At 39.5% G+C, this 16,205-nt stretch overlaps 1 protein-coding gene across 9 annotated transcripts in view; it reads left to right on the top strand.

Annotated features, from left to right (window-relative positions):
• SLC10A7 (solute carrier family 10 member 7) overlaps positions 1-16,205 on the top strand; it is a 139,659-nt gene that overhangs the window by 110,844 nt on the left and 12,610 nt on the right. For 7 of the 9 annotated variants that reach the window (XM_086889384.1, XM_023926432.2, XM_086889378.1 and 4 more), the window contains 3 exons: positions 1,920-2,085; positions 4,983-5,034; positions 6,513-6,586. In XM_086889384.1, coding sequence (XP_086745510.1) covers positions 1,920-2,085; positions 4,983-5,034; positions 6,513-6,586 — 292 coding nt within the window. Of the gene's footprint in view, positions 1-1,919; positions 2,086-4,982; positions 5,035-6,512; positions 6,587-7,269; positions 7,383-7,786; positions 10,955-16,205 lie in introns of those variants that run through there. The other 2 variants (XM_086889383.1, XM_086889380.1) reach the window with 2 other exon arrangements.

Raw genomic sequence — 16,205 nt, 5'->3', positions numbered from 1 at the left:
ATAATGAAGCATCACTTTTCTTTTTCAACATCTCGTTACTTTCAGTATAAATCTTCTGGAAGGACCATAAATTAATAGGTGGCCTTAAGTAGTTTTTCTTCTTCCCCAGTGTGACAATTTAAGGGATAATAGGATTTTTTTTTTTAACTTTCTTAAAAAAACCCCACTCACTTTAGAAGTGAAAGACTTTGCTTTTTGCTTCTGATAATTAGAGTCCCAAATTTGCTCAGATTTAGACTAATCTGAACTTCCTATTAGATGTCTTTCACATTGCTCTCTGCATGTCTTCACTTTCTTATGTCTCTTTCATCAATGCAGTGTCTTATTCCTACCCAGTAGCTGTAGGAGCTCCAGTGGAGGCTCTTTCAGAAGCCTGGCCTTATATTTTTTGTTATTTTCTCTCTTTAACATCTGGCAAGTGTGACATTTTAAAGTTCAGTGTTTCCACTGGGGCGTTGAGCATTCCCTTAGATATTTTCCTGCAAATTTATTATTTTTCATCAGCAGGAAGCCCACAAGTGCTGGGAGGTAAGTGCTGATCTTCAGCCTGCTTAGCTTGGCATGAAGCCCATGTGCCAAAGTTTTAGTGTGTGCCCTGATGGAGTCTCATTGCTGTGGTGACTGGGATAGCTGCTCCCAGGACTTCCCTGCTGAGAGGCTTGCAAACAAGCCAGGAAACCAGTGAGGAAAACTGAGAGACGTGAGGAAAACAGAGAGCAACTTGATCCCATGGCTTTGGCATTTGTTGTGTGAAAGGGTCCTATGGTAGTGTTGGTGATGATGCCCTGATATTTGTTTTGAATACCTCTAAGATTCTCAGTGTTATTAAACCAGTGGTGGTGATGTTTGCTAATGGCACCACTAAGGGAAGGTCACGAGACACCTTTGGAGCCCTCTGGCAGAAGTGCTTCAGGATCCTGGGCTGTGATTTCCAAAGGAGCGTGGTAACAGAGAACATCAGGAGGTCTCAGGAGAAATTAGACAAGATAATGTGATTGCTGAAAAATTAACACAAGTTGCAGCTGTACGATAAAAGCTTTAAAAAGTTTTTTCAAACCATATAAAGTAAACAGAAAAACTAAAAGCGACTCCCCAGGCAGGACTGAAATAGATGCATTGTATCTGCTGAGGCTTAGTACTGTGGTATTCAGCATAATTTGAAATTTGAGGGTTGCTTTAAAATTTATAGTAGTTTCTAAATATTCTTGAAAAACTGCTTCATTCTGTTTCCTGAAAGTGCAAAAGTTCCGCTAAGTACGGTAGGTTTCCTTGTTTTCATGTGTTAATTCTGGTATTCTAAAAGCGTGCAAATGGCATTTGTCTTTGGATTTACAAAAACTCCAGATATTCAGAGTTTGAATTATTTAAGCTCCCACAACACATGCACTTTTGCTTTTCAAGCTTGAGTTATAATTTAATTAAAAACTTCTGGTGCATCGCTAGCTATTTAAATATTAAAATGTTCCATGGATCACTTTCGATTATCTACCATCATGAAATTCCTGAAGATGTCAGATTTTTAAGATTCCCAAAGTTGCACTTGGAATTGTCTGTTGATGCAAAGGGGACTGTGATAATTACATATATCCATTAGTATCAGCAGAGGAGATAAACTTTGGGGAGGCTTAATGGGCATGTCTCAGTGACAGCTAGCAAAGAACATTTGGCATGATTAAGGATAGATTTGAATGCACTTGAAAATATACTCTCATTATGGACGCCCAGTGGAAGTTGCACTACAAATGTTAAATTCCCCAGAAGAAGAGTTGTGTGGCAGGGAAGCTTTGAAATCCACTGTGGCCATCATCCAAATTACTCTCTTCTCTTTGTGTCTTTCCGCTGTCAGATTCACTTTGTGATGCCCAACTTGGCTCCCTGCATCTTTGAAAAGAGACAACCTGTTGGTTTCTGTGTTTCAGATTGTCCGAAGGTACATCAAGGACTGGCTTGAAAGGAAGAAGCCTCCATTTGGTGCTATCAGCAGCTGTGTGCTCCTGATGATCATCTACACAACATTCTGCGATACTTTTGCCAATCCAAATATTGACCTGGATAAATTTAGCTTGATTATAGTCGTGTTCATAAGTAAGTTCAGCCCTAAAGTGATTCTTTTTTTTGTGTTTCAAGTCTGTAATGAGCTATGTGTATTTGAGGAGCTGGGGGCATGGTGTTAGAGCTTCTAAAGCATTTAGTAAATCAGATTGCCAAACTGCTTAGGAGCTGGATGAATTTAGGGGTCGAGTAAGCATTTAGAGAGGGATGAGTCCTGCTGTTTAGGTGTGCCTGAGGTTGCTCTGTGCTCCTTCCTTTCTGAAAGGGCATAGTAGTGCTTTACAAGCATTTATTGGCATTCTGGTTTTGGCTTCTTTGTTATTAAACAGCTATAAAATACACAGATGTCACATTCCAAACAGCAAGGAAAGATTTGGGGTTGAACTGTTATTCAGAAACACTCTTACAATTTTTAAACTGTTCTTCCTTAGCATATTATAAACCTAGAAACTAGCTGGGAGTTTGAACGTGTTGATCTGTTTCTGTGGTTGAGCACATTTCTTAGAGTTTCTTTTAGAAGCACTCAAGTCATTCAGCCTTAAATAACATCCACGTGAGAATAGGCTGCTGGTATCCTTGCCATCAGCTGGAAACATTCTTGCAGATCGCTCCCTCCCAGGAAAGGCAGTGCTGTACTGGCCCTGTCTCCTCTCCCAGCAGGGAATTCCCATCTTGCTTCAGACTGTCCACATTCAGGAGTTTCAATTTGCATGGAGGAGAGGTAACTACAGTATACTTCAGTATAAATCACACCTCAGACTCTAAAACCGTTAGATTTCAAGAAATCGGTCCATCACCTACTTTGAGGTGTGTCTGCATGTGCTTCTGTCTAATAAATATAATGTATCTTCTGCAAATCTGACCTCTACTACAGCCAGTAGGAAATTTGTCTCTGCTCTTTGTGCATCAGACCTTAATTCTGTCCTATTTGTGGCATTTTTTTTGGATTATGAAACGTTATACCTGTGTGAAATAATACATGGAATTCTAAATATAAAAATGTTTTATTCTGAAAGCAAGAAGTAGGAAGTGATGCTATGGAGCTTTTTTCAAAATGCAATGAACTTGCACTGGCACCCAAGAAAGACCTTGCACTTAAATCAGTGCAGAGCTTTCAGCAAAAAAGGATGGTACAGGGATCTTCAACTCAGACTTAACAGGCAGAGAAACTCTGAATGAAGTAATTTTATGTTACTCTGCTGACCACTACTTCGAAAAAAAAGAGAAAGTTTCTTTTTTATTTAAAAAAGACATGTTTTTCCTAGAGCAGTTGATGTACAGTGTTTGCTTCTGTTGCCTTGCTTGGCCTTTATTTCTCTTCAAGACAACCCTGTACTTGTGCCATGTAGAATGAAATGTACCATTTACTGTGGAATACCCTGAAAATCATATCTATGTGTTCATTGCCAGTGTGCATAACTGGATTTTCTTAGTAAGAACATTAACATAAGCACTGGAACTACTTGGAACATATTAGACAGTTGGATGGGGTTTTTTTTTCCCAGAATATTTATAAAACCAAGAACCAAGGAAGTTTTGGAGATGGGTATGCATAGAAAAAGGTTCTGTGTCACCATTGGATGTATTGGCTGGATGCATGTGTTCTGTTAGAACAGGAAGTAAAATTAGCACAAGGAGTTTGAAATGAAACTGAGTTTGTTATTCTGCTGATTAATGTTTTTATGTAATTTTTATGCTAATATTCTAGCCATGGCAAAATATTCACAAGGAATAATTGGTAGCAACACATGTTTATTGCTTTACAGAATTATGTGTAATAAACCAAGGGATTGTTTTTTTCTGTGCATATTAAATTAATGTACTTAGTTGGAGAAAAGTTGTAATTCAGGAACATTGGATTGCTCCCTTAGTTCGTGAAGGAGGAATTAAGTGCCTGCTGAGGTGACATTTATACATTCTAGGAAATGTATGTAGAAGAATAGAAAATGTCACTGGTAATAGCTAATATCCCTGCCATGTTTCCCAATTGTAAACTGGGGTCAAAATCAGATGCATTATCTTGAATTGCAGTGCCCTATGAGGCATGTCAGCCTTACTACACTCACAAGATTTGCAAGGAATAGGGAGAGGACCCACCCCAGGTTCTGCTGCAAGTAAAAGCCTTTCTCCCAAAACCCACAAACTCAGAAAAGGCCTGTGAAGGTCACAGGGTCTCTCCTCCAGCCTTGTGGGGAGTCCCCATCTTCTGGGGTGATCTCAGTGTTTGCAGCTACTCATGGAAGCCACTGGCTTCTCCTTGTATCTCTACAGTCCAACAGTGGGCTCTGTGCCCCCTATGGGAGGAGGAGCCCCTGTGGGTGTCAGCAGAACTGGCAGAGAGAAGAGCTCCCCTTGGGATGCTCACAACTACCTGTGCTTACAGAGCTGACTGAGCTTGAAGGAAATGTCTGACACACACTGCCCAGCCCAGGAATTAGCCTTAATCTCAGAGAGAATTCAAACATCTATGATAATCTTCTCTTCCTCTCCCCATGAATGACCATGATTAACATACCCAGGGCTGAGAATATTTATTTAGATCATCCTTAGACACTGTGCTTATAGAATAGCAGCTCTAAATGCCCAGCAACCAGAGCATGTCTGACAGGTTTTATGTTGTCAACCCAAAAAGCAAAACTTGTGCAAAGGCATGTGCAGTATATGCACTATTTCCTGCCATTCATTGTGTCAAGAAACACTTGATTCAGAGGAGTTACCCGAGGAAGAACTTGTGCAGCCATGACATTAATTCTAGCTTCCCTGGATACAATGATTGTATTGTTCTTCCAGGCAGTCTTTAAAGGTTGTCTGTCAGTGGATTTCTTTGGGTAGACTTGGTCCAGCCTCGTTTCTGACCTGTAGCATGGCAACAAAAGGCATGGACACTGTAACTGCAATTGTGCTCTAATTTCAGTTTGTTTCTCTTTCAGTATTTTCTGTTCAGATGAGCTTCATGTTTTTGACTTTCCTCTTCTCCACAAGGTAATTGAATGTGCTGAATCACAGTATTTCTTTTGTGTGATATCTTTGTTTTGCGTGACAAGTTTTTGCAAATGTGTAAAGGCAGGTTTCTGAATAGGGGTGACCTCATTTTGGTTATTTCATATTGTCCTTGCTGCATTTTCTCTGTTAGAGTTTCATAGGCTAAGAGAGCAGGACCTGAATTCTGTCCTTTCTTGTGTGTTAATTACAGAGTTGTTAAATCTCAATCAATCACTGCTATACCTCATCCACTGAAAAAAATGGATTTGCACAGATGTCACTGAAGGTATAATTTGCCCTGCAGACATGCTGATGACATATGAGAGAGAGAACTCAGTTTGACTTTTTACATCTCAAGATACATTTGCTGGGCTGGCAATACACTCCTCTCTGAATATGTCAAATTTGCTACATTTATATGGTGATTCTTAAAAGACAGTTGTCCTGAACTAATGTTTAGTAGAGCTTTTTTTTATCTTTTTTGAAAATATCAGCCAGGAAAGACAGTTGTACATTCGCTTCTCAAAAAGTAGTACTGTGAGAATGGTGTTAGCCAGTGACTCAGGGCATCACTGGTGCTGGTTGGAGTAGCCTAAGTTGTCCTCTCACTCAGGCTTACTGAAGTATTTGTTTTAGCAGTGCTCTGCTGAAAGGGGAGTGCCACAGTACAGCAGACTCCAGGCATATGCTTTATATAAATTATACAATATCCATAAGGGAGAATCACAAAGAAGGGTACAGTGTCTTAGAGCTACTTAGGCTTTTTTTAGTGCCACAAGAAAATTTCTCTGTGACAAGATCATATCCTGGCCTTAAAAGGGATTTTTAAATAACTTCTTAACTGCTAGACCTAACCTGGGGGTTAAGCAGTAACCAGCTCAATATGGTGAATATTTAGAATCTCATAGAATTACTCCTAATTTGGATACAAGGATGATCAATTGGCCAGTCATATCTCTCTCTCTATATATATGTCATTTCCCCACTCCTCCTGGCCTTAGTTCTAGTGTTTAAACCCTTAGATGTAGTTTTTCTCTGAAGTGGAAGCTAACTACCTTGTGCATACTCAATATATTGTCCAAACTGAGCATTTTGTTACTGTTCCCTACTAGAAAAAGAAATCATAGGTCATTCTCTCTTCTTTTGTGGAGGCAAGTGGCCACTGCTGTGATATTTTTGCATGTTTGACAAAATAAACTTGGCTGTAATAAAGTTGTGTCCTACACACCAAGTCTTCAAAATCCCTGTCCTTCACATGGGAGTGTATTTATTGGAAAACTTGCCACAACATAGAAAGAATTCTGCTAAAAAAAAATAAAACAAACACTATTGTTCATTTTTGAGTGGAATTATTTCTATCACTAGACTGATCAAAGCGATATGAGCGTGTATATGGATCCTCAAAGTAATAAATTTGATAGACACTGTTTTAAGAAGGTTTTACTATCATAGGTTATTAAAACTCTTTTGTTTTGCAGGAATAACTCTACTTTCACACCAGCAGATACAGTGGCTATAGTTTTTTGTTCCACACATAAATCCCTCACCCTGGGTAAGTCAGGAGATAAGCTTGTGAGCAAAACAGTAACATTCATGCCTTGCTGTGTTTTTAAAAAAAAATTGTTTAGCTGCTGTTTTTTCTGCTTAAATGGTTTTGGGTTTAGTGTGATAAGTACTGATACCAGTATGATACTAATAGTAGGATAATATTCTTGCAGAGATGAAATGAATGCTTCCTACAGGGCAGAGAGCACAATCTTCTCATCTGAGGTTTTAGTGGTTGTAGAGTAAGAACACCTGATTTGTGGAAAGCTGTATTTTTCTTTCTGTTCTTATTCTATTGTTCTGTCCTGTTCTTATTCTTTTCTGTTGCCTAATCCAATGCTGATAAAATTTCAGGTTTGTTTCTGAAGAGATTGCAAGGTGTCTTCTTGCCCAGATTGACAGTAAAACCTTGCATCTAAAAGCTGAGATGAAAAAGTGAAAATCAAAGGATGTAGTTTATTCAGAAATCACAGACAATACTCTTTTGCTTAACGTGAGCAAAATGCATGTGTTGAAGTCAGCAGATACTTTGGATACCTTTATTTCTTGGAATTTATTTATCAAAACATCATAGAGATATTTGTCACTTATAACCCCATAGTAATAGAATGTTCTGGTGGGTATTCACAAAATACTGTTCAATCAGAAATACTTACAGCCACTTGCTACTGGTTCATCCATTATGTTCAGACAGGGACACAACTGGACTGTTTTCAGATTATAAAAACAGATGTCTGGTAAAGAATATGTGACTGAATATCTGAGTCTTTTCAAGAGTGTATCTGTGAAAGAGGAACACAGCTAAGGTCAATAACAAAGGTAAGAACTCAGCCTGAAACAGGGAAGGAACAAGAACTTAGATGTTTTCCAAGTCGGTTTGATAGAGCAAAACTCACCTCAGGTTTCTTTGCTTGAGCCAGGCTGGTGCTGCAGAACTGTTAGCAAGTGCCTTTGAAATCTGTGGAAGTGGAGGAGTTCCTGGAAGACAAGGAAAAATCAAACAAAATGTCTCTTTTTACAGTGGAAATGAGGAGGGGACGAGGAATTATAGATCAGTGAGTTTTAACTTAATTTTGTAGAAAGCTACTGAACCAAATCATTAAATAAATTATTTTAACAGTGTAGGAAGAACAAGGAAATGAGTAACAGCCCCATAGCTTTGTCAAATACACAGCATACTAAATTAACCTACCTTCCTTTAACACAGGGTCCTGTGGGTTGCGGAGAAGTAGCAAAATTTGTCTGGCTTGAGAATGTTTTGGCTTTTGATATTTGCACAGTGTTTTGGGCTCCACAATTCAAAAATTATGTGGACTAACTGGAAAGAGATCAGAAGAGAGTGCCATGAATGATCATAGACCTCAGAAACACGACCCCAGAGGTAGATTGAAGCAGTTGGGATTGTTGGGAGAAGATAACTGAAATACTGCAGTGATCTTCAAATGCATAAAAGGTTGATGCAAAGAAGGAAGAAAGTAACCCTGTCACTGTGGACTTTGTAAAGGGAAGGACTTTGTTACAGTGATGATGATTTAAGCTAACAATCAGGGAAACCTGTCTGGGGTAAAACAGTTCAGCTTTGGAATATGTTGCCTATTGATGTCTTCAATCTCCTATCATTGTAGACAAGCCTCAGACGGGAATTAAATAGCTGGAGTTGATCCTGCCTCGGAGCAGAACATAGATTAAATGACATTGGTCTTTTCCAGCCAAATGTTCTATGAAATTGAGCTTGGACTAATAAATGAGCATGTATTAAGGACAGTTACACTTGTATTTGTAGAAAAAGTCATAGCACACTGCTGTGTTTGCTGTTTGGAGATGTGTATGAACTTAGGGCACAACTGGGATACTACAGAGGAAATGCTAGAGAAGCTGGTTGTGTTTAACAGCACAAATATGCAAGTTTCCTCTTCTCTCCCCAGTGAGAATAGTTTTATATAAGCTCAGTTGAATATTTCTGCCAGCTTGCCATGACACCAAGAAAATAAGTACAAAACCTTTTTAAATATTTAAGTCCTAAAGGGGCTTGCCATCACCCCCCAAAAAATGAGGACTGTTCATTTCTCTTACTCTCTCTACCAAGCATCCTTATGCAGCCTGTCTTGACCTGACTGTGCACACGGCTGAGTCAGTTCACTTTTCTTCAGCTACTACACTCTCAATTTTTTATTTTTTATTTTCTTTTTTAGAAGAACTTAGTTTGAGGTTCCTAGCTCCCTTGACCTTTTGGCTTACATTTTCCCAATTCCAAGTTACTGCTCATATCAGCATAGCCTCATGAGCCAGCTTTTGTATTCTGCAGGTTTCTTTGCCTGAGTACACCAGAAAAAATATTTTGACTACCTTGAATTCAAGGACTCCTGCAGCTTCTCCCCAGCCATAAACACCTTTTTTCCCTAGTCCAGATAATCCATGTCTAAGTGTGCAGGTTGAAGTGAAACAGGTAGATAGTGGAACGTGGTACTGTGGGACTGTTTCTCAGCGATGGACTGTTCTATCTGTCAGCTTTGGGGCAGACTGCTTTCCAGTCATCCTGGGAGAGGGATGGGGAAATGCTTCTTTTGACAATCTTCTAGGAGCCTGTTCTTGATAAGTCTGAAGTACCTGCTGCTCTTGTGTGTCCCCCTGCTCCATGGGTGTCCATGGTGCTTGCTGTGCATCAGATTCCAGCTGGCTGAGTTTGGGACCATTGATATTTTATTGTTTGGTGTTAGTACCAGTTCCAGATAAAGTAGAGCTGTATAAAAACAAATCTGTATGAAAATAAGGAGTATTGGGTATTACAAAGCCAGGGTGTGATGAGGCATGCCCCTGAGCTGATGATGTAAACAAATATGTTAACCAGAGCAGGCGGCATTTTTCCCTTCACTGAAAGCGGGAGCAGAGTAGAACTAATTCCTTTTTAAGGATTAGTTGTTTCTGAATGACGTTTAAATCTTTCCCTGTCCACCCTGGTCTTAGCAAAAACAAGACAAACACAGGCATTTTGGCTCTTACTTTTCTGCTGTTCTGGCACGTTTCTGCTTGTCCATAGGTGTTTATTATAAGCCATGCAACGAGAGATCTTCTTCTGGCGTATGGTGGAGAGAGCTTTCTCCCTCTGTCACTGCAATGCCTGAAAGCACAAGCACGGCTCACGCTCTCATTTCACATCCATTGTGGGGCTCTGCTTTGTTTATCTTCAGGATTCCAGTGGTAGTGTATAAATGACCCCCCAACACTTGTTCTTTCGCTTTGAAACTGATTTCTCTCAGCTTGGCAGGTGAAACTCTAAATAGGTATGTCTGGCCCATTCCCTGGGGAGCTGAGAATGGCACCAACTAAAGTGGGAGAAGAGCTGACAGCTTTAAAGCTTTAGAAGTGGTAATAGGAGAGGCATGAGAAGACTTTTGTAAGTCACTTTCTCCCACACCATATTATGAAACCAACTAATTCCCATGCAGTGCATGCTCATGAGGCCAACTGCCACTTCCACTGTTGCATCCATGAATAAGTGCTTGCTCTGCGCAGAGATGAGTGCTGTTCCCATATGCTGGGTTTTATTTTGTAGACAGAACAGTTGACATGCTTTTTGTCTCAAAGATCAGAGTGCAGGGCTTTGTTTGTGTAAGGACAAATTACACAGGGTAGGTGCCTTTGTGTTCCGTAGTTGGGAGCACAAGCCGGTACCTCTGCATAGAGGTGGGTGCTGTGGCAGAAAAACCAGTGTTTATTTGCATTTCACCTAATGAGTGAAGCAGGGTATAAACTTGCAAGGAAGCCAAGATAAATATAGTACCCACAGTGGCCTCTGGCATTTTCACCCCCATGTTCCCTTTCTCTCCTTCTGCCTGCTCACATATATGCACGGTACATGTGAGCACACACATATGCAGACGTTTGATGCATGGCTTTTATTAGTGCATTTGCCATTGATTGATTAGTACTTAGTATTAGTACTTCTTCTATTGATTGATTGCAGATGAAGTGACTATTTGACCTTTAATTATGAGCCTTGCTATTGAAAATGACATTGAGCTATGGCTTCACATAATCCATCTGGAAAGCCCGACATGATGCCATTCCCTAGAGTTCATTCAGTGAGAAGAGAAGAGGCCTCAAGGAAGTGCAAAGCTATCACTGTGGCTCATTTAAAAAAATACTGCAGGTGTTGCTTGCACTTACACAAAAGTTGCAGCCAAATGCAGAATGTTATTTTATTTTATTTAATGAATTGCTGGCTGGAAGTTACAACTCTGAAAGGAAAATTCAGGATTGTAAAAAAATATAGATTTGCTTTAATTCTTGGTATTTACTATATTAGATTATTTTGCCAGCAAAAATCAAAGTATTGTTACCTATTTTGGCTACCACAAGGGCAAATATTAATACTGGAGGTATGACGAACAGCAGATTTGTAAAACAAAACAGCAGAAATAACCCTACCTAATAATAAGATCAGGGTATTGCTTGTGATGGGGGGTGTATTTTTCCTCTTTTGGATTCAGCAATGTAGCAGTTCTCTGGCCATGAAGCCCTTCAAGTAATACAAAGTTTCTAGCCTACCAAATACTTTCCAGCAAGAATAGAGTTCATTCTAGAAATAAAAGCTGAAACACCAACTTTCTTTTACTTTAATTCAAATTTATTTTTTAAATACTCAGCTTCTTACTGCTTAAGTAAGAATTGCTTGAGCAATGGCCTATAGTTGAACAATTCTTAAAAGCCTGATGTAGTGCACCAGTAGATTCAGAGGGGAATGTCTGTGAGTGGATCATCCAGGCTGTGGATTAATCAGCCCATGCCTTCCCTGAGCTCCCCAGCTGCACAGTGGGACAGAAGGCATCATGCTCACATATAGTTCCAATCTGCTCCCAGCTATCTACAGTTTTCTATCATGCTTTCTACAGATAACACCCTATAAGAATTTTCAGGATAAATAATGTATTGAAATGCTGTAGTAATCCATACACTTTGTAGTGTATGGTGATGATCACCTTTCTCCTTTAACTAGAAAAATGGCAAAATGTTGTGACTTGTGCTGAGATAAAAGGTGGATGATTTTAAAAAGGAGAAATCTCTTAATCATTCTGTAATAGAAAGGTAAGATGGCAAAATCAGGTGTGTTGCCCTAAGCGAGTATTCAGGCTATTCTCTGGTATTTTTGGAGTGTAGTGGTTTTTCTCTGCTCCTGGCAGAGAACTTTCCTCTAAGGCAGTTATTCATCAAGGTTCTCTCTTTCACATAAAGATACAGAAAATAATCCTGTTTAACTGCTCTCTGAAAGTTTTCAAGAGTAAGACTTCTGATGCTGTTTTTTTACCTTCAGAATTTTCTCATGAGTACTGGACAGATGTTGTCTGCTACAACATCCTGTCATACTTCTTGGTGTTGGTAGTGCTTGAATTTGCATTTGTATCTTTTACAGGTTTTTAGTCTCATTCCTTCCCTCGGTGTCTGATAGGGTGATGGAAGTAAAAATTCTCTGGCTACTCCTCTGCCTGGAACTGCTGGGTGCTGTCCATCAGGGCAGAAGGGAAGCTGTTGGGATGAGAATGCTTCAAAGAATGAGTGTCTTCTAAAGGCTGTGTCTGGACCCCTCACTGGTGCCCAGAGAGTTAGGAACTCTCACATTTCTGCTTCTGAGATCCCTCACGAATGGGCTTAGTGACTGCTAGAAACTTTTTAATTGATGCAGTGATTCTTTGGACCAAAATGAAATGTTTTTCTCATCACTTCAGTCTTTGCCCAGCATTTTCTTGGAGGGAACAGCAGGTTATTGTCTGGGCTTTTTCCTCAGCTCTGTGATTCTCCTCTGTCTCTGGAAAATAAGAACCAAGCAATTTCTGTTATATGAGATGACAGTGAGGAGAACAGAAGCATCTTGATCTACTGCCCTTTTCTCATGTTAGCATCTTTCTTTTTCATCATCAGGTGTGTCCTAGCTTGGCAGTCTTCTAGAGCCAACATTTGGTTCTTACCCCCCCACCAGTACTATCAGTCAGGTTATCACCAAGTAACTGTCATGTCTTCTGTCTCAGTAGACCCCAAAAAATTGCATAATTCCAGTACAACTGAAAAACCTTGTATATCTGGAGATATGTATATATATTACAAGGTTTTATGTAGATGTTTAACTATTTCAGAATATTAGCAAACTGAAATACAGACAGAAGATTTCTGTAACTGGGTGAGTGTTTCCTGCTTGCACACACCAATCCTCCCCACCCCCAAGGTGAGATGCTATCTCACCCATGAAAACATTTCTGCAATACTTACACCATCCCTCACATGAGGGGATTGTCTTCACAGGAAGTCAAACTGGCAGTTTTGGGTAGGCTGTGGTCACTGGGATCATCCCTGCCAGAGGGTCTTTCTTATTTTCTCTCGTTACTCATATGTGACTGGCCCCTGTTCGCCTCCTTCAGAGCAGAGCATCCCTGGGTCTGAACTTTGCAGAGAGAAATGTGCTGGCAGGCCAGTCTGACAGAATAAATGGCATAATCCAGTGAGTTATGTGGCTTTTGGGCACAGAATACCTGGCTCTCCTTTGGTTTTTTTAACCACAAGCATCACAGTCTATTACATTTAATCTGTTGCAGTTTAGTAAATTTTGACCTCTGTGATTCCAAAAGGGGCAGTACTACAGCAAATTAGGGAATCTCCTTTCCTTTCTGACCTGAAACATATGTTTCTTTGATTAGACCTAGAATGTGTGCAAGAAATTCTGTACCAGCTCCCAGGGCTTCCTTTTCATCTGTATAGGTTTTTTATTAATATTTAGAAAGTTTGCCTGCAGCAGTACTAAAATGTGCATCAGAGGACAACAGTTGTTTACTGTGTTTGAACTGAAGAATCTCACCCAGGAGATCTCATTCACTTGAAGTTTACATCTCTCAATCTTGACTTGCAGAAAGAGATCGATGAATAACAATTGTCATTTCAGAGTTGCACCTCTCCAATTATTTATTTGGTTGTGTGTCTCTCCAGGAGCACACGTAATTGGATCAGACACTAAAAACCAGATTGCAGGGTTTTAATGACAGCAAGCTCATACCTCTTTATAATGAAATAAAAAAAAAGTAAACACACATATCCAACTGTAAAATGATAATGACACAGGAGCTCTCCCTCCCCACCTAAAACAGTTAATTTATCTACTTTAAGAGACTACATTATATTCAGCAGACAGCTGACAGGTTACCCTTGGGAAGATCCATGTTTGGACATGACTCAAGTTTTGTTTTTTCTACCTCAAGCTGGCAGAGGCTACAAGTGTCACCCATACGAAAGCTGGTGACTATTGAAGATGATGTTGAGTCTCCCTGAGAGAGTTGTATCTACATTTGCTGCTCTCAGTGCACCTTCTGGCAGCCAGTCTGAGCTGCTGACTCCAGACACTTCTAAAGCAGTGGGTGCAGAGATGTGAGAAATCAACAGCAGCAGCGAAATCTAAAAATCTCCTATTGCAGAATAGTTTGGGAGTCTGGAACAGCGATCCATCTCTAAAAGCTGCCATGACCACTGCAAGTGCATAACCCTATCCACAGAGTTTTAGAACAGGAGATGGTATCCCATAGGATTTCAAGGTGTAGGGAGCTACTTTTCTCAAAATGCTTTCTCAAATGGAGCAGGAAGGTTTTCTGAAATTTTACAGAATTTAGATGAATAAAGGAAAAATTGAAGATTTTTCCTTAATGAAGAGTTTTACTGATTTACTATTTATAATGAATTTGTGTATCGTGTTTTCCTTTGCATCAAGGTTACAGGTTGAGAAAAGCTTTAAAAAAATCTGATGAAAAGATAGAATGAAACAGGTTGGAGCATAAACCTTTCCTGCCTGTGTTTACAAATATAATAAGAGCAACTATAAAACATATTTTTAATGGGTTTTTTTAATAGTATGTGTAGATAAATCTATATAATCAAAACTTGAATACTGTGAAATCTTAACCTCAGCTGTGTGTGGAAGGGCAGTAGTGTTCAAGGAAATAATGAAATTAATTAAATCTCAGCTTTGTGGGTTTAGGTTGCTTGTCCATCTCTTTGTCCAGAATGCCTTTCATTCGTAGGTTTCCCGTACTAAACCGCTAAAAAGGGTTTAAAATTCTATTATTTTTAGCTTTGTAGCTTCATTATTGATAGCAAATTTGTAATTCATTATCAATTTGCTGTCCATGCTTTGAGTAGAGTGTGTGTATAAAGAGTGAGCTGATATCCAAGGAATAAAAAAAGCACTGAAGTGTGAATGTGGGCTTACAACGTTGCTACATCCACATTGTGGTGCCAAATTAAGAAAAAGTCACATGAAAAATGATTTATGGTGGTTCAAATCATTGCTGAATTCCCTGTTAACTAATTCCTGCCACCATATTGTCAGTCAGGTGGAGGTGTTCTGGAGTCTCAGGCACCAGTCTTCAGTTGTTAGTGTTAAAGGTTTCATTGTTAGCAGTTGGTAAGATTGCCTGTGGTGTTCATTAAAATTCATTTCCAATCTGAGTGCATCCATTGAAACCCCAGAAACAGACAAACAGTACTTTCTTTCTCTTTCTCCCTGCTTTTGCAGTTTTATTTCCTCAAAACTTTGAGAGTATGAAGATATGCTGTTCTTTGGTAACTGTACTCACATTGCACTTGAATTACTGATTTCTGTATGACTATAGAGGGGCATTTACCTGAAGAAAAAGAATGAACAAAAGCATTCAAAGCATATTAGGTTTTCTTCTTTTTTTAAATTCTTGTTGGAGTTACAGCAAAAGGAAAATCCTCTTTCTCATTAATTTCTCTTCCCCTTACTTCTTTACCTAAATATTAGACCAGTCCAGTCTCTTATAGTATAAATTCTTGCATCCCAGCAGAACTGTATGGCCAGTATGTGGCCACATCACTAAGGCCCGTAATTCTAGTCCTGGCAAGAGGTAAATCATTTATTGTAATGCAAGGGGATTGTTCTTTCCCAAAGAGAGGGAAATATTTTTAAAGATTAGGGTCCACACCTCCAAACTGAGCGAGGACAGCCTCCATTTTGCAGTTTTCTCCTGCAGTCCTTCCAGAGTCTCCTAACATCACACAGTCCCTTGTGTAATCCCCACCTCAGATGTTTGTTTTTACTACTCCATGAGCCTGGTTTTTGCTTTCCATCACACTTGTCACTGACCTGAAATATGAAAACATACTGAAAAAAAAATTGTCCTTTTTTCCCCTGAGAATGTTTTAGATGTAAGTCTTCTTCATACAGTATGTATGTGGGCAAAAGGGCACAATTCTCCCTGCAATGTAATGTGATTTCTTATTACATTGGAAGGTGCTTTCTTTGGCTGGAATGGGAATACTCAGTAGCAAACAAATATTTGCATTGTTAGAGGCTGTCAGGTATCATTTATCTATTCCCATACCTGAAAGAAACTGGTCCTTAGGGAAAAGCATTTAACTTGAATTCAGGTTGTGCTTTGGAGAGGGCATGGATGTAGGAAAAAGAATCCAGTTAATTTGTCAAAAACATCTTCTCTGGTGATCTCAGTATGTCATAGCACTGTCTGAACGAGGGCAAGAAACGTCTATCCCTGGTTAGGCTTCATTGAAGACAGGCACAGTGTGTGACCTTCTGTCTCCTCAAAACTAACCACAGCAATGATTTGCCTGGG

The sequence above is a fragment of the Cyanistes caeruleus genome, chromosome 5 (assembly GCF_971803275.1).
Source record: "Cyanistes caeruleus chromosome 5, bCyaCae1.hap1.1, whole genome shotgun sequence".
Taxonomy (NCBI): Eukaryota; Metazoa; Chordata; class Aves; order Passeriformes; family Paridae; genus Cyanistes; species Cyanistes caeruleus.
Note: the sequence above shows the minus strand (reverse complement) of the source record. Positions and strands in the feature narration are given on the sequence as shown.